Source organism: Ovis aries, chromosome 2 (genome assembly GCF_016772045.2).
Source record: "Ovis aries strain OAR_USU_Benz2616 breed Rambouillet chromosome 2, ARS-UI_Ramb_v3.0, whole genome shotgun sequence".
NCBI classification, from domain to species: Eukaryota; Metazoa; Chordata; class Mammalia; order Artiodactyla; family Bovidae; genus Ovis; species Ovis aries.
The window spans coordinates 141,416,540-141,442,359 of NC_056055.1; the positions used below are offsets into that span (position 1 = coordinate 141,416,540).

The following is a 25,820-nucleotide window of genomic DNA, read 5'->3' on the forward strand; positions in this document are numbered from 1 at the left end:
GGCTGATTATTGAAGTGGCAGGGGATTTTCCTCTTGGAAAATAAAAATGATGGACAGGACTTTCTCTTAATTTCTTCAATACCAACTTCTCTGTCTTGGACCAACAGCATGTACTTGACATTGAATGCTTTATACTTTGGGTTTGGAGGTAGAAGGAGCAAGGTGTTAAATTTCTATCAGCATCATCTCATGAGAATCCTGTTCATAAACAGGACCCTATGCAGGGAAGGCTGACTTCTCCATGAAGCATCATGGCGCCACAGAGAGCAGGACAGATCTCTGATGAATCTGGCTATTACTAAAAATGTATCTGCACTACTGAGCTCCAAATGGACAACCTCTAGTACTTGACCCTGTTCAGCCAACTCACGTGTTGCTCAGGGTGGTATTCACTGCTTTGACAGATCACTGTACTCTGAAAGCACTAAGACACATGCCTGAGTTGTGGAGGTTATCCACTGTGTTTTATTACTGAGTGAATTTATAGGGACAGGAGTTCAAAATGCTGACCTATTATTTCCAGAGAAACCAGTTTCCTCTTTGTTTTGAACTACCCTGTCCTGGCTAATACATCTCTTATTAATGAGTGTTGAGAAAATCCAGGTAGTGGAAACACTGGGGGCTACTATCATTTTATACTTTCCGCTAGTAAATAATTTCTCTTTTTTTGTAGAAAATGTGGGACCAGTGTACACTGATTAATTGATGCACTGAAGATGTAGGCTGTGGTAGAAAATGTCTTTATGAGAGTAATTTGGTCATTTATATGGACTTTGAATGTCTGTGGAAGAAATTATTTTGCAGGTTATTGCATCATTAGTCAAATTTTCTGAAGCACTGATGTGAAAATCCACTGTTATTGGAAATAATGTGGACACTTTTTCTCTGTGTTTATATTTTACAGTGGCTGCTAATTTACAGAAGATTGTAGATGATCCCAAAGCTTTAAAAACATTGACATTTAAGTTGGTAAGTGAAAAGTTATGGAATGAAGGTAAAGATTTCGCCATGCTGTGCCAACAAGTAATAGTAATATCATTTAAGAACCTGTTGCATAATTCTGTTGTTGGTTTGCAGGGGTAGGGAAGTAGGAATCCATTTCTGCATTCGTTATTTGGCTGGTCAACATGAGAATTTTTTTTTTTTAATTAGAGTATAATTGATTTAGAAGGGTGTGTTAGTTTCAGGTATACAGTAAAGTGAACCAGTTATACATATATCTGCTTTTTTTCCAGACTCTTTTCCTGTATATGTCTGTACAGAGTATTGAGTAGAGTTCCCTGTGCTATACAGTAGGTCCTTACTAGTTATATATTTTATGTAGTATGTATATGGCAGTTTCAGTCTCCCAATTTATCTGTCACCTCCCCTTTCCCCACTGATGACCATAAGCTTCTTTTCTACATCTGTGACTCTTATTTGTTTTGTAAATAAGTTCATTTGTGCCATTTTTTTAGATTCCACATATACCTGGTATCATATGATATTTGTCTTTCTCTGACTTACTGTAACTCATTATGACAATCTCTGCATCCATCCACATTGCTGCAAATTGGCATTATTTTGTTCTTTTTTATGACTTGGGAATACTTTTCTAATCATGACTGGAAATTTCCTCTTCCATAATTGTGGTTTGTTCTTTTACCATCACATCTTTAAGAGTAGCCATTTGAGAAGTCCTGAAGTCTGTCCCCTTTTGCTTCCAGTTTGTACGGCAACTTGACCAGACAGACAAATTAATCTGAGTTCAAAGCAACACTCTTAACAAAGCCAAGTGGTCCTAACTTTTTAAAAACTGAGGCCGATTGTTGTAGAAGTGGTTTAAGTAACTGGAAGCGATTGTAGAACTGCGCTCTGAAAGCTAGTGAACAAAGACATGACGTTTTAACTCCACGTTTCAAATCACAGTAACAGATTCTCATAGAGAGGAAATATTCCAGCAGTTTTTCTGCACTAGTAGATTTTAAGCTTATAAACTAGGGTGGCCACAGAGATACAGATATGGAGCATTCTGGGGTCCTTGTGAAACTAAGAGCCTGTTATCCTGGCTAGAAATGGAGAGAAGTCCAGCTAGTCAAAAGTGATGCTTTTCTGGAAAGTTTTTGCAGACGGTATAGTAAATGACTAATTTTTTTAAATTATAAATTAATCTTAGCAAGGGCCAGCCAGAGTGCTAAGCAATTTAAGATCTAGATGACCAACACTTTGCTGTGCACAACATATTAATGGTCTTTTTTATTTCTTGTGAAAATTTAATGGAAAAATGTGCATGGCCAAAAAATGCTAAATGATTCGTTACAGTAAATGTTAGCCTAGTGCTAATTAGCTTTCTGGACCTTGCTCCTCATCTAATTTCAGGTGGCCAGGCTGAGTGACAAAAGAAAAACACAAAGACTTTCACAGAAAGAATTCAGCTGAAGAAATTAATTTTCTTTTGATATAATCAAAGAACATTTTAGTCGGACAAAGAGTGAGAAATTAACAAATTGGGAAATTTATCTTCTAGCTTAGGACTCTTCTTTCCACTTCTGTTATGTTTGTAATTCACTTGCATCTTGTAAACATATTTCATTTGTATGAGGATATATGGACAAGAAAAATGGCACCCCGTGTCTGCATTTCAAGTCAGAATTAACGTTTCTTTATTCATTTTTTATTCTGCAAAAAAAAAAAAGAAGTTACAGCATATAATACCTCCAGGACATTTTCCAAACTTTGAACATGTAAACCTAGGGACAAGAGATTAAAACTTTAATGCTGGCTTATTCTCATTGTCTCTAAATTCTCTTACCTATAAAATAGGAGTGTCTACCCCAGCCCTTTCATAGTACTGAAAGTGAAAGTGAAGCCGCTCAGTCGTGTCCGGCTCTTTGTGACCCCATAGACTGTAGCCTACCAGCCTCCTCTGTCCATGGGATTCTCCAGGCAATAGTACTGGAGTGGATTGCCATTTCCTTCTCCAGGGGATCTTCCCAACCGAGGGCTCGAACCTGGGTCTCCTGCATTGTAGACAGACGCTTCACCATCTGAGCCACCAGGGAAGTCCATTCATAGTACTGAAGGTTTTGTAAAAACACCCTCTGTAATGTCCCTAGATAAACCATAAGAATAATGTGGAACTCTCCCTCATCTTCTCTCACCAGTTTGTTAGTTCCCTGGATTCCCTCTCTTGAGTCTGTCTTCCTCCCCATCCTCAGCCCCCCTAGTGGGATCCTCTTCCGGAACTGCACTTACTGCCTACAACTTGCCAGCCTCCAGCTCTGTTTACCACAATGAGGCTCTAACCTGAGTAATTCTTCCTTAATTCCAGTTCAGTTCAGTCGCTCAGTCATGTCCGACTCTTTGCGACCCCATAAACCGCAGCACACCAGCCCTCCCTGTCCATCACCAACTCCCAGAGTTTACTCAAACTCATGTCCATTGAGTTGGTGATGCCATCCAACCATCTCATCCTCTGTCATCCCCTTCTCCTCCTGCCCTCAATCTTTCCCAACATCAAGGTCTTTTCCAATGAGTCAGCTCTTCACATCAGGTGGCCAAAATATTGGAGTTTCAGCTTCAACATCAGTCCTTCCAATGAACACCCAGGACTGATCTCCTTTAGGTTGGACTGGTTGGATCTCCTTGCAGTCCAAGGGACTCTCAAGAGTCTTCTCCAACACCACAGTTCAAAAGCATCCATTCTTCGGCACTCAGCCTTCTTTATAGTCCAACTCTCACATCCATACGTGACTACTGGAAAAACCATAGCCTTGATTAGACGGACCTTTGTTGGCAAAGTAATGTCTCTGCTTTTTAATATGCTGTCTAGGTTGTGTCATAACTTTTCTTCCAAGGAGCAAGCGTCTTTTAATTTCATCGCTGCAATCACCATCTGCAGTGATTTTGGAGCCCAGAAAGATAAAGTCAACCACTGTTTCCCCATCTATCTGCCATGAATCCTTAATTCCAAAATGCCCCCAGATACTTGACTGACTCTCCACTGTCCTCTTGTGAAACTCAAACAACATGTCTAAGGAAGTACAGCCCAATCAAACCTCCTTTAGATCCTGCTCTGCCTTTCTTTACCCCACGCCCCATTCATTCATTTTTTTCTCTAGTCCTGTTCCTATTTTCCTCCACTGACCCTTTGAATGTACTTTTCCCTCTTACTAAAATATCCTAGTCCCCCAGCTTCACCCAGCCTGGTCTCTGACTCACCAATACCTAGGCACATTCCAGTTTTCTGCTCTAATTTCACTTATCCAGCAAGCTGTTTCGGACATCCAGTCCTGGTCTTGATTCTTCTCCAGTATTCTCTCTCAGAAAGGTTATATTATATTGAAATTTTTAGGTTGGTGTATTTCTCTCCCTCAGTTCTAATCTTGTTACAGCTCAAGCAGGCAGGATTTCTCGGCTCCTGTCTCATAGTAGGAAGGGTTTGAAACAAGAGACTGGTTACAGCTCAAGCTCTTTTTATTAAATAGGCCGAAGATGGCCAGCCCTGGAGTGTCAATGATGCCTCTTGACTTCCCTTTTTGTACTCCCTGTCTCCTCCTCTTGGTTCATGTCCTGTGCAAAATGCAAATAGGTACACTCACGGACAATCAGGGAATGGGACATGTCTGGGCACATGCAAAATAGTGATTTCACATATTCATCTAGATGGGTGGGGACTGAGAGTTTTGATTGACACTTGCAAGTTGCACAACAGGCTCTATTACTTATGTCTTTTGCATAATTCAGTCTGTTATAATCAAATGTATGTATGTATAGAATATTTATGAATCCTTTACAGACTGCTAGCTGCCTAACGTTACTTGACACAGCTGTGCATGTGCTGGAGCTGGAGAAGCCCCTGTGGTTAGTTTGTATCCACTGTGTGCCTAGGGCGTACTTGCAGAGTTGGAAAAATCTCTGAGGTTCTTTTTGTAGCATATCTGTGAGCTCTCCTGGGCGTTTCTGTGGTAGGGTTTAGAAATCAGCTTGCATCCTTTTTAGCTAGGTCACCTTAATCCCTCATCCCTTAACTTCCTACCTAACAAAATGGTATAGAATCTTATTTGTGTCTCTGATGTACATCTAGAGGCTCTTCTGTCTTGGATCTCCTGGACATGGAACAATAGACTGGTTCCAAATAGGAAAAGGAGTACTTCAAGGCTGTATGTTGTCACCCTGCTTATTTAACTTAAATGCAGAGTACATCATGAGAAATGCTGGACTGGAAGAAGCACAAGCTGGAATCAGTATTGCCAGGAGAAATATTAATAACTTCAGATATGCAGATACCACCACCCTTAGAGCAGAAAGTGAAGAAGAACTAAAGAGCCTCTTAATGAAAGTGAAAGAGGAGAGTGAAAAAGTTGGCTTAAAGCTCAACATTCAGAAAACTAAGATCATGGCGTCCAGCCCCATCACTTCATGGCAAATAGATGGGGAAACAGTAGAAACAGTGTCAGACTTTATTTTTCTGGGCTCCAAAATCACTGCAGATGGTGACTACAGCCATGAAATTAAAAGACACTTAATCCTTGGAAGGAAGGTTATGACCAACCTAGACAGCATATTAAAAAGCAGAGACATTACTTTGTCAACAAAGGTCCATCTAATCAAGGCTATGGTTTTTCCAGTAGTCATGTATGGATGTGAGAGCTGGACTATAAAGAAAGCTGAGTGCCGAAGAATTGATGCTTTTGAACTGTGGTGTTGGAGAAGACTCTTGCGAGTCCCTTGGACTGCAAGGAGATTCAACCAGTCCATCCTAAAGGAGATCAGTCCTGGGTGTTCATTGGAAGGGCTAATGAAGCTGAAACTCCAACATTTTGGCCACCTGATGCAAAGAGCTGACTCATTTGGAAAGACCCTGATGTTGGGAAAGATTGAAGGCAGGAGGAAAAGGGGACAACAGAGGATGAGATGGTTGGATGGCATCACAGACTCAATGGACATGGGTTTGGGTAAACTCTAGGAGTTGGTGACGGAGAGGGAGGCCTAGCATGCTGGGGTTCATGGGGTCACAAAGAGTCGGACACGACTGAGCGACTGAACTGATCATAATTAAACTTCATCAGAATAACACAAGCCTCATTTTAAAAGCTTGAGCCATCATTCTTTTCTTTACCTTGTTTTGATCCCTGAAAACTAAGATTGTGACCTCAGCTTCATGCCCTCTTTTTAAGTCTCTGTCAGAAGCCCTTGGCCTTGCCTGTAGAAATGACAGGAATCACTGCTGTTTCATGCGCATCCACTGTCTGCAGAACAGAGCATGAAGTATTTTACACCATCTCAGTTAATTTACTCCTCATGATCCCCCAGGATGGTGATGTCATGGGGTCCATTCCATGTTTGGGGAATCAGAGGCTCTGTGAGGTTAACTTGCCCAAGATCATCTGGTGCAAAAGCTGGGAGTTCAACTCTGGTCTAGCATCATGGCCCCACGCTCAACAGCTGTTCAGTCGTACAGTCAGGACCTTGCACCCTTATGGTACTATAGTTTTCTGTTTCTTTGTGGAGTCCCCTTTTGGATGACTGGACACACACTGGTTGAGACCAGATCTCCTTTGTACCTTCAGCAGAGTGATACTGGCCTGTCTGGTGCAGGAGGCCTGCAGGAGAGTCTTGCAAGTGTTTCTTCTCCCTTATGGCTTGAGAATGCAGTAATGTGTGGCATGCCCAGTGAATGAAAAGTGATGGTTTTTCCTCAAAAGATAAAGATGCTAAATAAAGCCAAACTCAGGAATGACGGTCTATTTCTGTCATTTACCTTTCCATCAGCTCTAGTTAGTTAAAGCCTGAGAGGTTTTCTTTGTGGTTCTCAGTTGCCAGCCAGTTTGAGACCCACTGGACAGAGCTCGTTTGAACTGCTTCTTGGCTTAATCGTCTGTGGGACACTTACTTCAGTTCAGTCTCTCAGTCGTGTCCGACTCTTTGCGACCCCATGAATCGCAGCACTCCAGGCGTCCCTGTCCATCACCAACTGCCGGAGTTCACTCAGACTCATGTCCATCGAGTCGGTGATGCCATCCAGCCATCTCATCCTCCATCGTCCCCTTCTCCTCCTGCCCCCAATCCCCCAGGATCAAAGTCTTTTCCAGTGAGTCAACTCTTCGCATGAGGTGGCCAAAGTACTGGAGTTTCAGCTTCAGCATCATTTCCTTCAAAGAACACCCAGGGCTGATCTCCTTCAGAATGGACTGGTTGGATCTCCTTGCAGTCCAAGGGACTCTCAAGAGTCTTCTCCAACACCACAGTTCAAAAGCATCAATTCTTTTGCGCTCAGCTTTCTTCACAGTCCAACTCTCACATCCATATGTGACCACTGGAAAAACCATAGCCTTGATTAGACAGACTTTTGTTGGCAAAGTAATGCCTCTGCTTTTTAACATGCTATCTAGGTTGTGTCATAACTTTTCTTCCAAGGAGTAAGCATCTTTTAATTTCATGGCTGCAATCACCATCTGCAGTGATTTTGGAGCCCAAAAAATAAAGTCTGACACTGTTTCCACTGTTTCCCCATCTATTTCCCATGAAGTCATGGGACCGGATGCCATGATCTTCGTTTTCTGAATGTTGAGCTTTAAGCCAACTTTTTCACTCTCCTCTTTCACTTTCATCAAGAGGCTTTTTAATTCCTCTTCACTTTCTGCCTTAAGGGTGGTGGTATCTGCATATCTGAGGTGATTGATATTTCTCCCAGCAATCTTGATTCCAGCTTGTGCTTCTTCCAGCCCAGCGTTTCTCATGATGTACTCTGCATAGAAGTTAAATAAGCAGGGTGACAATATACAGCCTTGAGGTACTCCTTTTCCTATTTGGAACCAGTCTGTTGTTCCATGTCCAGTTAATGTTGCTTCCTGACCTGCATATAGGTTTCTCAAGAAGCAGGTCAGGTGGTCTGGTATTCCCATCTCTTTCAGAATTTTCCACAGTTTATTGTGATCCACACAGTCAAAGGCTTTGGCATACTCAATAAACCAGAAATAGATGTTTTTCTGGAACTCTCTTGCTTTTTCCATGATCCAGCAGATGTTGACAATTTGACCTCTGGTTCCTCTGCCTTTTCTAAAACCAGCTTGAACATCTGGAAGTTCACGGTTCACATATTGCGGAAGCCTGGCTCTGAGCATTTTGAGCATTACTTTACTAGCATGTGAGATGAGTGCAATTGTGCAGTAGTTTGAGCATTCTTTGGCATTGCCTTTCTTTGGAATTGGAATGAAAACTGACCTTTTTCAGTCCTGTGGCCACTGCTGAGTTTTCCAAATTTGCTGGCATATTGAGTGCAGCACTTTCACAGCATCATCTTTCAGGATTTTAAATAGCTCAATTGGAATTCCATCACCTCCACTAGCTTTGTTCATAGTGATGGTTTCTAAGGCCCACTTGACTTCACATTCCAGGATGTCTGGCTCTAGATTAGTGATCATACCATCATGATTATCTGGATCATGAAGATCTTTTGTACAGTTCTTCTGTGTATTCTTGCCACCTCTTCTTAATATCTTCTGCTTCTGTTAGGTCCATACCATTTCTATCCTTTATCGAGCCCATCTTTGCATGAAATGTTCCCTTGGTATCTCTAATTTTCTTGAAGACATCTCTCGTCTCTCCCATTCTGTTGTTTTCCTCTATTTCTTTGCATTGATCGCTGAAGAAGGCTTTCTTATCTCTTCTTGCTATTCTTTGGAACTCTGCATTCAGCTGCTTGTATCTTTCCTTTTCTCCTTTGCTTTTCGCCTCTCTTCTTTTCACAGCTATTTGTAAGGCCTCCCCAGACAGCCATTTTTCTTTCTTGCATTTCTTTTCCATGGGGATGGTCTTGATCCCTGTCTCCTGTACAGTGTCACAAACCTCATTCCATAGTTCATCAGGCACTCTATCTATCAGATCTAGGCCCTTAAATCTATTTCTCACTTTCACTGTATAATCATAAGGGAATTGATATAGGTCCTACCTGAATGATCTAGTGGTTTTCCCTACTTTCTTCAATTTAAGTCTGAATTTGCCAATAAGGAGTTTATGATCTGAGCCACAGTCAGCTCCTGGTCTTGTTTTTGTTGACTGTATAGAGCTTCTCCATCTTTGGCTGCAAAGAATATAATCAATCTGATTTCAGTGTTGACCATCTGGTGATGTCCATGTGTAGAGTCTTCTCTTGTGTTGTTGGAAGAGGGTGTTTGCTATGACCAGTGCATTTTTTTGGCAAAACTCTATTAGTCTTTGCCCTGCTTCATTGTCTCTTCCAAGGCCAAATTTGCCTGTTACTCCAGGTGTTTCTTGACTTCCTACTTTTGCATTCCAGTCCCCTATAATGAAAAGGACATCTTTTTTGAGTGTCAGTTCTAAAAGGTCTTGTAGGTCTTCATAGAACCGTTCAACGTCAGCTTCTTCAGCATTACTGGTTGGGGCATAGACTTGGATTACTGTGATATTGAATGGCTTGCCTTGGAGACGAACAGAGATCATTCTGTCGTTTTTGAGACTGCAATCAAGTACTGCATTTCAGACTCTCTTGTTGACCATGATGGCTGCTCCATTTCTTCTGAGGGATTCCTGCCCGCAGGAGTAGATATAATGGTCATCTGAATTAAATTCACCCATTCCAGTCCATTTTAGTTCTCTGATTCCTAGAATGTCGACGTTCACTGTTGCCATCTGACCACTTCCAATCTGCCTTGATTCATGTTAAGTGTGGGACACTTAACATCCCAGTAAAACCACAGAGACCCAGTTTGGTTATTTAGATCAAAGTGTTTTAGAAGCAGTTTTCCTTCTGCTACTGCTCCTAGTCCTTCAGCTGTTTATCATTTTCATCTCAGCACTTTGTTTGCTTTTAAAGGAGAATGTCAGGGGCCTGAACATTATGTAATTATTAATACTGTGGTTCTTCAACTGGCTGCCCAGTGGTTTCACTCCAGGGATGGTGAGGACACTTTAGACAATTACTCATGAGTGGGTCCTATTGCAGATAGCCTAATTGTTCTTCCTGCAGCCTGGGCAGGAACTTTGAAAGCACCCTCTGGTAGTCCCAGTGTTTAGCCAAGGCTGGGAAGCATGTCATATGTGGACAACTCATTCTCCAGTCTCTTTCCTCTTAGCTCCCACCACTATTAAGAAATATTTGGCTCAAGCTTAAAAAGGTGTGTCTTGTATATCTGTGTATATATTTTAATTTTTTTAAAAAATGGCCTTGAGGGGCAAGGCTATTGTTATTTAAAGAAATACATTTACTTTTTTTCCTCCACCCAGTGAGATCTCTATAGCTTCATTTGACAGGAAAGATAAGTGAAGTATGATTTCCGTTGTTGGCACTGCTAGAAACAGGGAGATCAGAAACCTTTTCGCTTTCAACAAAGCGGTTCAGGCATAGAGGGCATTTCAGCTCAAGTAGTACGTGCTTTGGGTTTGAGATTATCAGTATGGTTTTATTGTTGTAAGCCTTGAGGCAAGTTTTCATAAATGTTTTTTAAGTCATTTTTTAATTTGCTACCTGGCAGTTTTGTAAAGTAGGTAAGTCTTGCTGCTTTCAATGTGGAATTTTTGAGACTGGGTTAGTGACAATACAAAATATTTAATTTGCCCTTGAAGATAGAACTGGAAAAAGAAATAGCAACCCATTGTTGCCCAGAGAATCCCATGGACAGAGGAGCCTGGCAGGCTACAGTCCATGGGGTCACAAGAGTAAGATATGACTTAATGACTAAAGAGCAACAGAGAGAGAGAAGATAGAACACAAATTGTAAGTACAGCTGACCCTTGAACAACATAGGTTTGAACTGCATGATCCAATTAGACATGAATTTTTTTCAATAAATACAATAGTAATAACAATCTGTGGTTAGTTCAACTTGCAGATATAGAGGAACCATATTTAAGGAGGGCCAAATGTAAGTTATATGTGGATTTCTGACTGTTTGGAGGGCTGGCACCTCCAACCCCTCCATTGTTTTAATTAACATCCAACTGGTAAATCCCATGGGCGGAGGGGCCTGGCAGGCTGCAGTCCATGGGGTCGCTAAGAGTCAGACCCGACTGAGCAACTTCACATTCACTTTTCTCTTTCATGCATTGGAGAAGGAAACGGCAACTCACTCCAGTGTTCTTGCCTGGAGAATCCCAGGGACGGGGGAGCCTGGTGGGCTGCCGTCTCTGGGGTTGCACGGAGTCGGACACGACTGAAGTGACTTAGCACTAGCAGTGGTACACATATGAGCAGTATGAACTTAGTTTCTGAAGTTTACTAACATGCATTGCAGACAGCAATTTTTTATTGAAGTCTAGTTGATTTACAGTGTGTTAATTTCTGCTATACAGAAAAGTTATATATTCTTTTTTAATGTTCTTTTTCATGATGGTTTATCAAAGGATACTGCATATAGTTTTCTGTGCTATACAGTAGGAGCTTGTTGTTTATTCATCCTATACATAAAAGCTTACATCTGCTAAATCTGCTCACCCCAGCCGCCATCCCTTCCCCAGCCCACTGTCCCTTGGCAACCATCAGTCTGTTCTCTATATGCCTGATTGTTTCTGTGTCGAAGATATGTTCGTTTGTGTAGTATTTTAGATTTCACGTGTAAGTGATATGGTTTGGTGTTTGTCTTTCTGACTTACTTCGCTTAAGTAGGATCATCTCTAGGTTGCTCATGTTGCTGCGAATGGCATTAGTTCTTTCTGTCGTACAGCTCAGTCGTATTCCATCGTGTATATGCGCCATGTCTTCTTTACCCATTCATCTGTCCGTGGACACTCAGGTTGTTTCCCTGTGTTGTGAATAGTGCTGCTATGAACTTAGGGGTGCAGGTATCTTTTTGGATTAGAGTCTTGTGTGGATTTGTACCCAGAAGTGGGATTGCTGGGTCACATGGTAGTTCTATTTTTAGTGTTCTGAGGACCTCCATGCTATTTTCCATGGTGGCTGTGACATCAGCATAGGAGAGTTCCGTTTTCTCCACACTCTCTCTAGCATTTGTTACTTGTAGGCTTTTGAATGATGGACATTTTGACTGGTGTGAGCTGGTACATTTCTCTAATAATTATTGATGTTGAACAGATAGCAGTTTTATATGCATTTTGGTAATTAATGGCCAAAGAGCCTTATTTATCAAGGCTGAGTGTTTAAGGTGATATTTCCCAAAGTACACATAAAGCCAGGGCTCAAATGATATAAAAAGTAGCTGAGAGTATTGACTTACTCCTCCTGCTGAGACTCTCAGTTCAAGAAGGCCCATGTAGCAGCTCTGTCTCCTATTCAGTCTGAAACAATGGTTCTGCAAAGTGTGGTCCTCAGACGGACAGTGTCAGCTTCACCTGGAACCTTTATAAAAATGTGAATTCTGGGGTTCCATCCCAGGCCTGAGGAATCAGAATCTGGAGGGAATCAGGCACAGGAACCTGTGTTAACACACTCTCGGGGTGATTCTGATGCTAAAGTTTGGGAACCATGGCTCTAAAGGAAAGGGGATGCTAGGGTAGAAGAGAGGTTCTCAGACTCCACTGACTTCCCTGGGGAGCTGAGAAAATCCCAGTGCCAGGCCACACCCCAGACCAGTTCAGTCACAACTCCTGGAGTGGACATGGGCGCGGGTATGTTTTCAAACTCTCCTGGTGGTTCCAAAGCGCACCCAGGCTGGCAGTGGAGGGAATTCTTAGGATTGACGTTGGACAGCCACATCTGAAGCTCCTCCACACGATGAGAGCCACACCTGCAGGCTGGTGGGGACGTTCAGGAATCAGCACAGGCACTTGAGCGCCGGTAGTCGTGTTCCACCGCCACGGTAAGCTCCTGAGAACGTGTACATTTTCCTTTGAAGTGGAGGTTCTCTAAGTGTGGGTCTTGAACTTCTGGGGTTCCTTGAGACTTTTTTATTTTAAGGGATCCTGAATGTTCATAAGAATACTAAGATGTTACTTGGCTTTTCCCATAGTGTTAACATTGGTGTAAAAGCCACTGTGGTCCAACCTAGTAATGTGGGCAGAAACCAAAGCAGAAACATCAAACTGTGGTAATAGCCATCATCTTTAAAGCACTCATTCTATCACTCCATAAATACATAAAAATTTTAAAAGTAAGGGCAACTGGCTTAAATCCCCAGATGAGAACACATCTTTTTAGTATTCTGTGTGATGAGATGGGAAGCATTTCTTCAGTACCTTAAGTGTGATGGTTGTCTCGAGGAAAAGAACTGGTGAGATAGAGTTGTGAGCCAAACTAGCTTTTTTTTTTTTCATGGAACATCACTTTTACTTGGAAGAACAGCTGAGAAACATTGGCTCTTCAGACTAGGGATCTGGCAGACATTTGTTTGAAAATGAACCCAGTAAGCCTGACACTTAAAGGAAAACAATGGACAGTATTTGTTGTCAATAAGAAATTTCACATTTCAAGCAAAAAACAGGGTTTTAGAAAACTTGTGTATCTGCCGTAGTCAGTTTGACAGACACCCCCACACCCCCACACACACAACCCTACCCTCAGTATTTAAAGCTTTATCCGATGAGATTGGTAATAGATAATAATGTATTGATACTGTATAATATGTCAGCATTTGGAACATTTGCTAGCTCAGTGATGCTGAAAAATTATACATAGTAAAAGATCCATTAAAATAGACCGATGTTTACCTTAACATTTATGAAAAGTTTAACATGTTGGTTTTACATTTTACATTGCAACTAAGCTTTATGAAAATAGCACTTGGAAAGTTTTGGCATAGTAACATGTGGTGTCCGCAATTATTTGGAAAGGCTGTTAAGATACTCTCCCCTTTTCCAACTAGATATTTGTGAGAGACTGGATTTTCTTTGTATACTTTAAGGAAAACAGCAGTCGAGTGACTGCACATGCAGGTGTGAGAATCTGGCCATTTTTATGAAGCAAAACATTTGAGATCTAAGAAAGTGTAAAAAGCAGGGCCACTCTTAATTTTGTTTTGGGAAACTATTAGCATGCCGTGGGCTTATTTCTGTAATGTTTAGTGAATCAGTAACTGAGTACTTTAGAAACACCTTTTATTTTCTAAGACAGTAAATACAATATAACTTAATCATATTTTATGTTTTAAAATAGATTCAGTACTTTAACATTATTAAAAATATTTTTATTGAAGTTGATTTACAATGTGTTAATTTCTGCTGTACAGCAAAGTGATTTATATATGTACACACACACATTCTTTCCTATTATGGTTTATTATAGAATATTGATTGTAAGCTGTCCCTGCTATAGAGTAGATCCTTGTTTTTCTATGTGATAGTTTGCATCTGCTAACCCCAAGCTCCCAATCCATCACTGCCCCCCTCTCATTCCCCTTGGCAACCACAAGTCTTTATGTCTGTGAGTCTGTTTGTGTGTTGTACATAACAGACTGGGACTGTTATCTACAATGGGACTGCTGGGTTGTAGGGTAGGTAATTCTATCTTTGCTTTTCTGAGAACCCTCTATACTGGTTTCCACAGTGGCTGCAACAACTGATACTTCCACCAACAGTGTAGGAGGGCTCCCTTTTCTCCATATTCTAGCATTTGTGGCTGTTCTGACTGGTATGAGGTGGTACATCATTGTAGATTCGTATTTCGCTAGTAATCAGTGATGTTGAGCATCTCTTCGTGTGGTTATTGGCCATTTGTATTTCTTTGGAGACATCTCTATTTAGGTCCTCTGCCCATTTTTTGATTGGGTTGTTTGTTTCTTTGAGTTCTTTGTATACTAGAAATGAAACCCTTGTCGGTGGCATCGTTTGCAAATATTTTACCCCATTCTGTAGGTTATCTTTTCATTTTGTTTATTATTTTCTTTACTGTGCAGTAGCTTCTAAGTTTAAATCACATTTGTTTATATAAATATTTAATATTTCTAAGTACAATAAATATAATCCACATGGACATAATCATTTGGAGTTCTTGATAATTTGAGAACTGCTGCCTTAAGGGTTTCTGGTCTCTTTTGTGTAGATTTCAGTATCATTTGCTTGTTGTCCTCATGATCATTTTGCAGGCCACAAAGAGGTAAGGATTTAAGAGGATTTAAGGCCTCTGATTTAAGAGGCTTAAATCAGAGCTAGCAACATGGAGGAGGGAAGGCTGAGTGTCCTGAAGCAAAGCCAGTCACCTGGCCTGTGCCTCTTTGCCAGGAGACAAAACCTAGAATGGGACATGGCCTCCCTATACCCACATAATCACTTTGCCAGGAGACAAAACCTAGAATGGGACATGGCCTCCCTATACCCACATAATCACTGCTTTGGTTACACAAATTCTCACTTTATTACCCTTCACCACAAGGACTTAGTTTTTATTTCTAGCTATGTTCGGCTCCTGCTAGTCACAGTGCCAGATTTCTGATAACAGCTTTCAAATGCCTGGATGTGGCTTCACACTTGACAACAGCAACAGTTTGACCTCAGATGTTTGTCCGTTTTCTACACAGAACATCTCTGCCCCCATCAGTGAGTTGAGGAAGGGATGTTAGCAATAGCTACAAGGAGAGAAGAAGGGACGGATTAGGAAGAGATGTCAAGAAACGGTGGGAGTAGAAGATTGGTCGGATGGCGGGGGAGGGCGGTGTGGTGGTAAAGATCACTGGTGCTGGTGTGATAAACACCCACCAGAAATCTCAGCTGAGAAGATTTTCTGCCTGTGCTGCTTTGTTAGCAGTGATAAGGAGAGCTTCTGATCTTTCTGCCCCTGGCAGTGCAAACAATGGAAATTGTACTTTACCGAATATCTTATCTGTCAGTCGAAACTAGAGACATCGACAGGCACAAAGTAAATTATTTAAATGTTAGCTAATATTCCTACTCTTTAGGCTATGGATTTTCTTATTGAGCATAACTGCTCACACTGAATGTTAAGGATAATTATTTTAAATATTTAAATATTAAATATTCAAGTTATATGTTATAATTAGCTGCCTATTTTAAAGGAAAATGCTGCGGTTGGCAAAGGGCTGAGTTTTTGTACAGTTTTTTAGAACAGTGCTAAGCAGCTTCACTGTGAGGATTGGAAAGGGCTTTTGACCCTGGGAAACTAGTTGTTTTCTCAATTATTTAGCAGGCACTCAGCCAAGAAAAGGTTCCTATGTCCCTTTGGTAATTAATTGCCCATTCCCAGACATTCAAACTTTTCTCACCCCGCTTTGTGGTACTTACGTAATGTCCAGTTCTGATTTATGTACTGTAGAGGCAATTTAGAATGGTGGTCTGAGTACTCTATGTGTCTATAGATTAGTTTCTCAGTCGTGTCCAACTCTTTGCGACCCCATGGACTGTAGCCCGCCAGGCTCCTCTGTTCATTAAATTCTCCAGGCAAGAATACTGGGAGTAGGTAGTCATTTCCTTCTCCAGGAGATCTTCCCAAGCAGGGATCGAACCTGCGTCTCCTGCATTGCAGGCAGATTCTTTTACTACTGAGTCACCGTATAGGAAAGGGAGGTAAAGGGGAGAATAAGTTGTGAATTGGTGCCAGTGAGAATTTTGATGGGCAAGGGCTTATTTACAGTTTCTTTGGATTTTGACATGATTAAGTACTTTGCATTTTGTAATCTGGGCCAATTTTAAGGCAATAAATATGACCTAAATTTTTACAAATTCTGTCATAGAAAAATAGTACCTTTCGCTGTAAAAATTCAATTCAGTTGCTCAGTTGTGTCCGAATCCTTGCGACCCTAAGAATCACAGCATGCCAGGCCTCCCTGTCCATCACCAACTCTTGGAGTTTACTCAAACTCATCTTCATCAAGTTGGTGATGCCATCCAACCATCTCATCCTTTGTTGTCCCCTTCTCCTCCTGCCCTCAGTCCCTCCCAGCATCAGGGTCTTTTCCAATGAGTCAACTCTTCGCATGAGGTGGCCAAAGTATTGGAGTTTCAGCTTTAGCATCAGTCCTTCCAATGAACACCCAGGACTGATCTCCTTTAGAATGGACTGGTTGGATCTCCTCGCAGTCCAAGGGACTCTCAAGAGTCTTCTCCAACACCACAGTTCAAAAGCATCAATTCTTCGGCGCTCAGCTTTCTTCACAGTCCAACTCTCACATCCATACATGACCACTGGAAAAACCATAGCCTTGGCTAGACGGACCTTTGTTGGCAAAGTAATGTCTCTGCTTTTTAATATGCTATCTAGGTTGGTCATAACTTTTCTTCCAAGGAGTAAGCATCTTTTTGGACTGCATGGAGATCCAACCAATCCATTCTGAAGGAGATCAGCCCTGGGATTTCTTTTGGAAGGAATGATGCTAAAGCTGAAACTCCAGTACTTTGGCCACTTCATGCAAAGAGTTGACTCATTGGGAAAGACTCTGATGCTGGGGGGGATTGGAGGCAGGAGGAGAAGGGGATGACAGAGGATGAGATGGCTGGATGGCATCAGTGACTCGAAAGACGTGAGTCTGAGTGAACTCCCAGAGTTGATGATGGACAGGGATGCCCGGCGTGCTGTGATTCATGGGGTCACAATGAGTCGGACATGACTGAGCAACTGAACTGAAATGAAGCATCCTTTAATTTCATGGCTGCAATCATCATCTGCAGTGATTTAGGAGCCCCCAAATATAAAGTAAGTTACTGTTTCCCATGAATGATGGGACCAGATGCCATGATCTTCGTTTTCTGAATGTTGAGCTTTAAGCCAACTTTTTCGCTCTCCTCTTTCACTTTCATCAAGAGGCTTTTTAGTTCCTCTTCACTTTCTGCCAGAAGGGTGGTGTCATCTGCATATTTGAGGTGATTGATATTTCTCCCGGCAATCTTGATTCCATCGTGTGCTTCTTCCAGCCCAGTGTTTCTCAGGACGTACTCTGCATAGAAGTTAAATAAGCAGGGTGACAATATACAGCCTTGAGGTACTCCTTTTCCTATTTGGAACAGTCTGTTGTTCCATGTCCAGTTCTAACTGTTGCTTCCTGACCTGCATATAGGTTTCTCAGGAAGCAGGTCAGGTGGTCTGGTATTCCCATCTCTTGAAGAATTTTCCACAGTTTATTATTATCCACACAGTCAAAGACTTTGGCATACTCAATAAATCAGAAATAGATGTTTTTCTGGAACTCTCTTGCTTTTTTGATGATCCAGCGGATGTTGGCAATTTGAGCTCTGGTTCCTCTGCCTTTTCTAAAACCAGCTTGAACATCTGAAAGTTCATGGTTCACATACAGCTGAAGCCTGGCTTGGAGAATTTTGAGCATTACTTTACTAGCGTGTGAGATGACTGCAATTATGTGGTAGTTTGAGCATTCTTTGGCATTGCCTTTCTTTGGGATTGGAATGAAAACTGACCATTTCCAGTCCTGTGGCCACTGCTGAGTTTTCCTAATTTGTTGGCATGTTGAGTGCAGCACTTTCACAGCATCATCTTTCAGGATTTGAAACAGCTCAACTGGAATTCCATCACCTCCACTAGCTTTGTTCATAGTGATGCTTTCTAAGGCCCATTTGACTTCACATTCCAGGATATCTGGCTGTAAGTGAGTGATCACACCATCATGATTATCTTAGTCATGAAGCTCTTTTTTGTACAGTTCTTCTGTGTATTCTTGCCACCTCTTCTTAATATCTTCTGCTTCTGTTAGGTCCATACCATTTCTGTCCTTTATCGAGCCCATCTTTGCATGAAATGTTCCCTTGGTATCTCGAATTTTCTTAAAGAGATCTCTCGTCTCTCCCATTCTGTTGTTTTCTTCTATTTCTTTGCATTGATCGTGAGGAAGGCTTTCTTATCTCTCCTTGCTATTCTTTGGAACTCTGCATTCAAATGAGTATATCTTTTTTTTTTTTTCTCCTTTGCTTTTCGCAGCTATTTGTAAGGCCTCCTCAGACAGCCATTTTACTTTTTTGCATTTCTTTTCCATGGGGATGGTCTTGATCCCTGTCTCCTGTACAATGTCACGAACCTCCGTCCATAGTTCATCAGGCACTTTGTCTATCAGATCTAGTCCCTTAAATCTATTTCTCACTTCCACTGTATAATCATAAGGGATTGGATTTAGGTCATACCTGAATGGTCTAGTGGTTTTAAGTCTGAATTTGGCAATAAGGAGCAGTTTGACAGAGATGATTTTGGTAAAGACCAGTTTACCCTTGAGTGTGGCCTATTAGATCTCTTCTGCTCATTTTCATAATAGTCTTTTTTAAAAGTTGCTAATGTTGCTAAGTCAGTTCAGTCGTGTCTGACTCTGTGTAACCCTATAGATGGCAACCCACCAGGCTTCTCCATCCCTGGGATTCTACAGGCACGAACACTGAAGTGGGTTGCCATTGCCTTCTCCAGTGTGTGAAAACGAAAAGTGAAAGTGAAGTCGCTCAGTCGTGTCCAACTTAGCGACCCCATGGACTGCAGCCCACTAGGCTCCTCCATCCATGGGGATTTTCAAGGCAAGAGTGCTGGAGTGGGGTGCCAGTAAGGCATATTTTAAACTACATTTTACATGGTCGTTGTTGAGGATGTGTATGTACCTTCCCAGCAGTCCTGTGGCTGGCTCACTGGCGGTTCCATTTCATGAGCAACAAAGCCTTTCGCCTCTGTCCTCAGTGGGCCTGATGATCAGATTTCTCAGAGCAGGTGACACCCAGGAGTCACTGGAGAAAGGGATTCTTAGCATGTCTGCTGGTGGAGATGGAACCCCTGACCCCATAGACTGCACAGGGACCCGCCTGCCCACGAACAACTCTGTAGAAGGCCTCTGCCAACCAACCAGCACTGAGGCTTTCTTTTTACCTTTTCAGGCTTCCGGCTGTGATGGGTCGGAGATTCCCGACGAAGTGAAGCTGATCGGGTTTGCTCAGTTGAGTGTCAGCTGATACCTGTCCCTTGATGTCGCCCTGATCTGTCATGCCTCCCCTCGCCACACCCTCCCTCCAGCCTTTCCTGCCACTTCCTCCCACCCCCTAGCAAAATCAGAGGATTGTGAAGAGGCCGGCTTCAGCGTAATGGGATAAAAGAGAAATTTTTTTAAACTTAACAACACTGAGTTCTGCTTTATTCTCTAGCAACCCACAGTATGAGAACAAGCAAATGCCACAGCTGCACGACTGTTGCTCCGTTTTTCAAAAGCTATTTAATATCCTCAGCAACCAATTTGGATCTCCCTTAAGTGAAAAGAATCTGAAACACTCAGGTGGTCCTATTTATTGGCAACAAAAGGAATCTTTTCTATCAGAAGCCTATTTCTCTCATTGTTGTCCTTTCTGTTATGATACTTTAATTGTACATCTGACAATACTGCCTCTTATGTTGTATTTAGAAATTAATATACTTATAAAATTAAGATTTATTAGCCAAACTTGAATTCTAGTTTTCAAACTGACTGTGAATTTTATTTTTCATATATTTATGCATTACACACCTTAGCTATAAGAAAGAAAAAAAAAGTTTTTGATTATATATGCTTCCTGCAGTTACTCTTGGTATTTAAACAAAAAATTTCAGGTCTATCTTTCAAGTATTTATAACTTGTGATTTTTGAAATGACTGAATTAGGAACTAGGATGCTTACTCTTTTGGTTTGCCTGAAAACCAGTTCACAATCTGATTGTCTCCTGGGAGAGGGAGGTGCCTTGTGGAAAAAAAAAAAAAATTCATATTAAGAATGTGCCTGAGGCTGCTTTACTCTGGAATAGTCTCAGATCTAAAATTTCCTCTACATAAAGTGGCATATGTAAGTTTTGCTTCACTGGAATGTTTAGGATGCTCTATAAAATGGCACCATTCTGTTAGATTGCTAATTATGTACCCACCTCTGATTTGATGTCTCCTGAAATGATTGATAGAATCTGTCGTTCCAAAGGTGATAAACTTGAAAATACCAGAATCTGTGTTTTACTTGAAATTCTGCAGAATACCCAGATGGAGTGAAAAATAATAGAAAAAGGGTTTTGTGCAATGACTAAAAGGTAAAACGCTGTTAAGTTTCAAGAATAAATACTTTCAACCCAAATCGCCCTCTGCTTGACTATATATTATGGAATAGTAAACCATCAGATTTTCAAAATTGGAGTCTAAACTTTCAGGGTGGTGGCTCCCAGATGGTACCATTTGCTCTTTCCTAGCTAACCCTAGATATGGCAGCTCTTTAATGTACTTTAAAAAGCAAATATATATTACTAAGGAAAAAAAAAAGTTATTTATAATTGCCTTGTCATAATTGTTAAGGTGTTCTAGAGCCATTTGCATACAACTTAATGTAATTTCATTCCATTCTATTGTTTACACAATAATTACTCAAAGATGACTGCAGAGGTAAAAGGAAAATAAACGTGTATTATTGCACAAAGAGAGAGCGTCTCATTGTCTCATTCCTGCTCAGGTAGTATCGCACTGCTACAGTGGTATTTAGCGCTTTCATAAAGCGCCTAGTGAGGATTACCTGGTGAAAAGTGCCCTGGAGGAAGACTGAAGCATCCATCTAGTCACAGAGAATCAGGTCTGACAATTAGCTTGACAAAAAGAATGAAAGACGTTCACTCTCAATGTAGACAGTCTCTCTTTAAGTCAAAAACAAAGGGCTGCAGTAGACAAGTGGGAAGAATTCCTTCCAACAACTAAGGCAAGAATGGTTAGGGGAACTTGGCCAGGGCCTTTCACAGCTGCTTGGCCTCCTGACATCTGCTGTACAACTTGTGGCCAAAACAGTGTAAAAAAAAAATCCACACATTCTATTCAGAGTAAAACATACATGAGGAACTATATAGAACTCTGTTTGGCCATACAGTAATGAATAAATGCTATATTTTTTATGCTCATATTCCCATATGTTTTCTAATGGTATTTGAAGGAGCTTACATATACCAGATACCAAGATAAATTTTTTTCAAGTACATAAATTAAGATGAAGGGTCAGTAAGAACTGGCTACCAAGATAATTGCAAGTGAAAAGTTAGGACACAGAAGCTCATGACGAGGTCCTAGTCAGTCAGCACACTGACTGGGATTAGAGCTCCCAACCCACCAACGGTGAAGAGTAACATCGTTTCTCCTTCAAGTAAGGCTGAACACTGATTTTTCCTAGTACTAAAGCCTGCAATAAAATTCTTCTAGGAAGTTCGAGTTATGAATTTAGAAACTTAAAAACTCAAAGCATTGACCCATTTATTCCAAGTTTTGAACACTTAGCATTTCCAGTGCTTTCTGTGGAGGCCCAGATGCAGGGTATGTGATAGGAAGTGCTGGTCAGCTGGGAGCTGAGATCATGATCCAAGCAGTTGCTCTCACATGTGGTCTAGAAAGATATAGCAGTTAAAGTTGAGTGGGATGAGTGGGGTACATTTCCTTTAGGCAATCCTGTGTGACTATTTCTCCTAATCAAGCTTTTGATTAAACATAACACATTGTGATTCTGCTCACTGGCAAAAACCTAAACTTCACTAAACACAGATACCTGGCATTATTTACTTGGACAGCTCACATGCTCTGGCGAACAGGAGGGTTTACACTTCTTCATAAAATCAAGGGACTCACATCTCATACAAACACAAAATCTGCCCATCATCCGTCATCCCCTGTGCCCCAACTGGTCAACTTGCAGAGATCTAAAATGGAAGGACATTATCATCTCATTTTAATGTCCATATATTGTTTTTATATGAACAACATGGTTTTCTGTATATAGAACAACTTTTAGAGACACTTCTAGACTGTGTGTGAAAACAATCTTTTTCCAAAAAATTATTCTTAGAAAGTTACCCATTTCTCTATGTGTAACATATCTTATATGCTGGTAAATATGGTAGCTCTTCATGTTGGAGTAGGGTGAAGTAGTAGTCTTTTGGGGAAGAGTCAGGAATTCTCTCAAAACACAAATCTAATCGCATATAAAATCCTAGCATAGGAATTTTTTTTTTCAATTAGAATTTTCACTCACTCAGCTCAACAATACACCTGTGACCTGTTTCATGTTAAGCAACATACTTTCCTGGTTAACCTTCCAAAGTTAAGTTGGTAAGCAGAATCTACAATTAAGTAATTACATTACAGAGATGGTGAATATAAGCAAATTAACACTGGAGGGAGGACTTTGCCAGAAATTAGGATTCATATTTGACAGTAAATGATCTGAGGTCTTTTTTTGCCTTAGAGGTATACTGGATAAGAGAAGCTATTGCTTAGGCCCACTGAATTTGTGATAGTAAAATCATGTGATCAGCTTAAATTTATCCATACCTATAGCAGAAGTATAGAGAGCATACTTCTGGCGTATCCGAAAGTGGCTTTATCCAATTATGATACAATTAAAGGAACTCAAACAGACCCTCGTTTTTCTGTTGCACACATTTGTGTAATCTACCCATTTCACACTCTCACCAGGAAATTAAAGGGCAGGGTTGGGTGTTAAGTGGTGTGCCAATGTGGATGGTGCTAAAACATACCCTTAGGGCCAGAATGTCCCAACCTAGAAAAGAGGTCTACCACTAGGCAGAATTGCCATAAACAAATGGTTTTCAAGTGATAATTTCCATTGCATATTGGCATGAACTAAAATTTTAAGTAATGAGGTTTGATCATAAGAGTATTCCCTTTAAGTGGATAAAATACTTCCTGGAGTTAGGTATTTAGAATGTGTACTACCAAGAATGAGTATGTTTAATGCATATAAAGAGTGGAGACTATCTATAAAGGCATATGTTTAAAATATGACTAAGTGACTGACTCCCTCAGGGACCCTGGATACAATATCAGTTAACACCCAAAACATCAGAAAAAAGGAACTGGCACTCCATGGGAATAGACAAGCCATAAAAAATAGCAAAAAGTACCTGTTTCCAAAATGTCTCAGTGATTGCCTCAATGCTTTTTTTGCCGCAGAGAAAAAGCATGGTCCAATAACAGTGATGCTTTACCTGTCTTCTTATGCCTTACTCAACAAACCTAACCATGGCTAGTTTGGGCACCTAAGAACAGAAGAAAAATTTGCACAATTAGCTTATCAGGTACTGTGCATCTATGCCAAGCCAATGGATGCTTGAAGAAAAGTACATAAAACTTCCCCTACGTGAATTACAGCCTACAAAATGAGCATCATTAGCTGAAGGGGTTTATTGAACCTGTATAATTTAGCTCATAACTCAAAGGGCAAGGAATATTATTAAGAATTACAACCTTATGCTATTATTTGAATTTGTTACAGAATGAAGAAAGGTCAGTAATAGAATAATGATTCCTGTAGTGTATTTATTGCTTATGTAGAATACTGGCTTGAGAAACCAAGATTTGTAATTGATCACAGAAGAAACCAGCTTATTGTTTAGGTAGAATGTTCAGTAAACTAATGAGTCTATAAGAGGAGGAGATCAAGATGGTGGAGGAGGACATGGAGCTCACCTCCCTCCATGAAGACATCAAAACTGTGGAGCAGTTCTCACTGGAAACAAACTGGAGACTGGCATCCGAAAGGCTGTGAGAAAGATCCACACAGAGTTGGGATCAGGAGGGGAAGAGAAGCAATCAGGTCAGGACCTGTGCCCCTGGAGGGGAACACAGAAGAGGAGGGGGATTACACCCTTCCCGGGGAGTGAGGAGTTTGAACCACGTATCAGGCACCCCATCCCTGGGGTCCAGCACTGGAAGGAAAGGTCTCTTAGCAGGTTTGAACGTCAATGAGACTGACAGTGGGGCTGTCAGAAACCCAGACCACTCTTAAGAAATGCACACACATTCTTACTCCCTCAACGAGGCAGAGGAAGCAGATTGAAAGGACCCCAGACTTTGCCTGGTTTTCTGTAACTGCCCTCGTGCAGGTCCAGGCCAAGCTGAGCACCCACCGTAGTTCCTCTTGCTCTGCAGAGGAGCTCCATACTCAGGCAAAGGCTACGGTAGCCAAGGTGAGTGCCCAGTTGTCAGGAACAGAGTTGGCTCAGACCTGGCATGGCATCCACCCTGGTGGTCACAGGGGTGAAAAGTCAGTGCTCTGGCCAGAGGTGGGAGCACTCCAGCACACGGCTGTGGCCCCTCTTGCTCCACAGCACAGCTTCCCACTAGAGCAAAGGCTGCTGCTGCTGAAGAGTGCTTTGCCATGGAGGATAGCGCCAACCAGGACCCAGCACTGTACCTGAACAGGGAGAGGGTGACCATTACTGGCACCTGCAGAGGCAGCAGTCTGGAGCTCTGACTGGCATGCCTGGACCATGCCAGCTCACACCCTGGCCTGGACAGGGTACCTGCTCCAACGGTGCTCCCTTATGGGGCAAAGGTGCCAATGCTGGGATGGGGAGAGCACACACCAAGGGAGCAGAACCAGCTCTGACTTGACCCTCGGGGCTTCTGGTGTAGCAACTTTGGACACACTCCTATCCCTTGACAGGATGCTGTTGGCTACTGAGAAGTCCCCCTCTCACACCTGGCTTTAGCTCTAACCCTCCCCCATCTCTGCCATCTCCAGCTCCACCTCCTAGCAACAGTGATAGCCGCCAGCCTACCCAGAGGAGAAATGTGTCTCGAGCTCACTTCAGACGCAGCTCACCCATCAAAGCCACCAGGCACATGCGGACTGCACAAGGATGGTCCCACACAAGGACACCCCATTCAGGACCAGGAGAGGTAGCCTTTATCTAACTTCATAGAGAAAAAGACAAGCAAAATGAGAAGGCAGATTTGTTTCAAATAAAAGAACAAAGGGGAAAAAAACCTGAAAATAATGAAACAGATACACAGTTTACCAGTTCAGAGAATTAGTAATAATGTTAACCGAATTAGGGAAAATAACAGATGAACATAGTGTGAACTATAACAAGGGACTAGAAAGTAAAAAAGAATCAATCAGAACTAAAGAATATGATCAATGAAAACACACTAGAAGGAATTAACAGCAAACCAACTGATAGAGAACACCTGATCTGGAAAATAGAATAAT

At 41.6% G+C, this 25,820-nt stretch overlaps 1 protein-coding gene across 3 annotated transcripts in view; it reads left to right on the forward strand.

The window, feature by feature from the left end:
- STK39 (serine/threonine kinase 39) overlaps positions 1-21,250 on the forward strand; it is a 317,482-nt gene extending 296,232 nt beyond the window's left edge. For 2 of the 3 annotated variants that reach the window (XM_060409809.1, XM_060409810.1), the window contains exon 17: positions 905-21,250. In XM_060409809.1, coding sequence (XP_060265792.1) covers positions 905-1,083 — 179 coding nt within the window. In that variant the 3' untranslated portion in view covers positions 1,084-21,250. The remainder of the gene's footprint in view (positions 1-904) is intronic. The other variant, XM_027964892.3, reaches the window with a different exon arrangement.
- Positions 21,251-25,820: the final 4,570 nt, after the last annotated feature.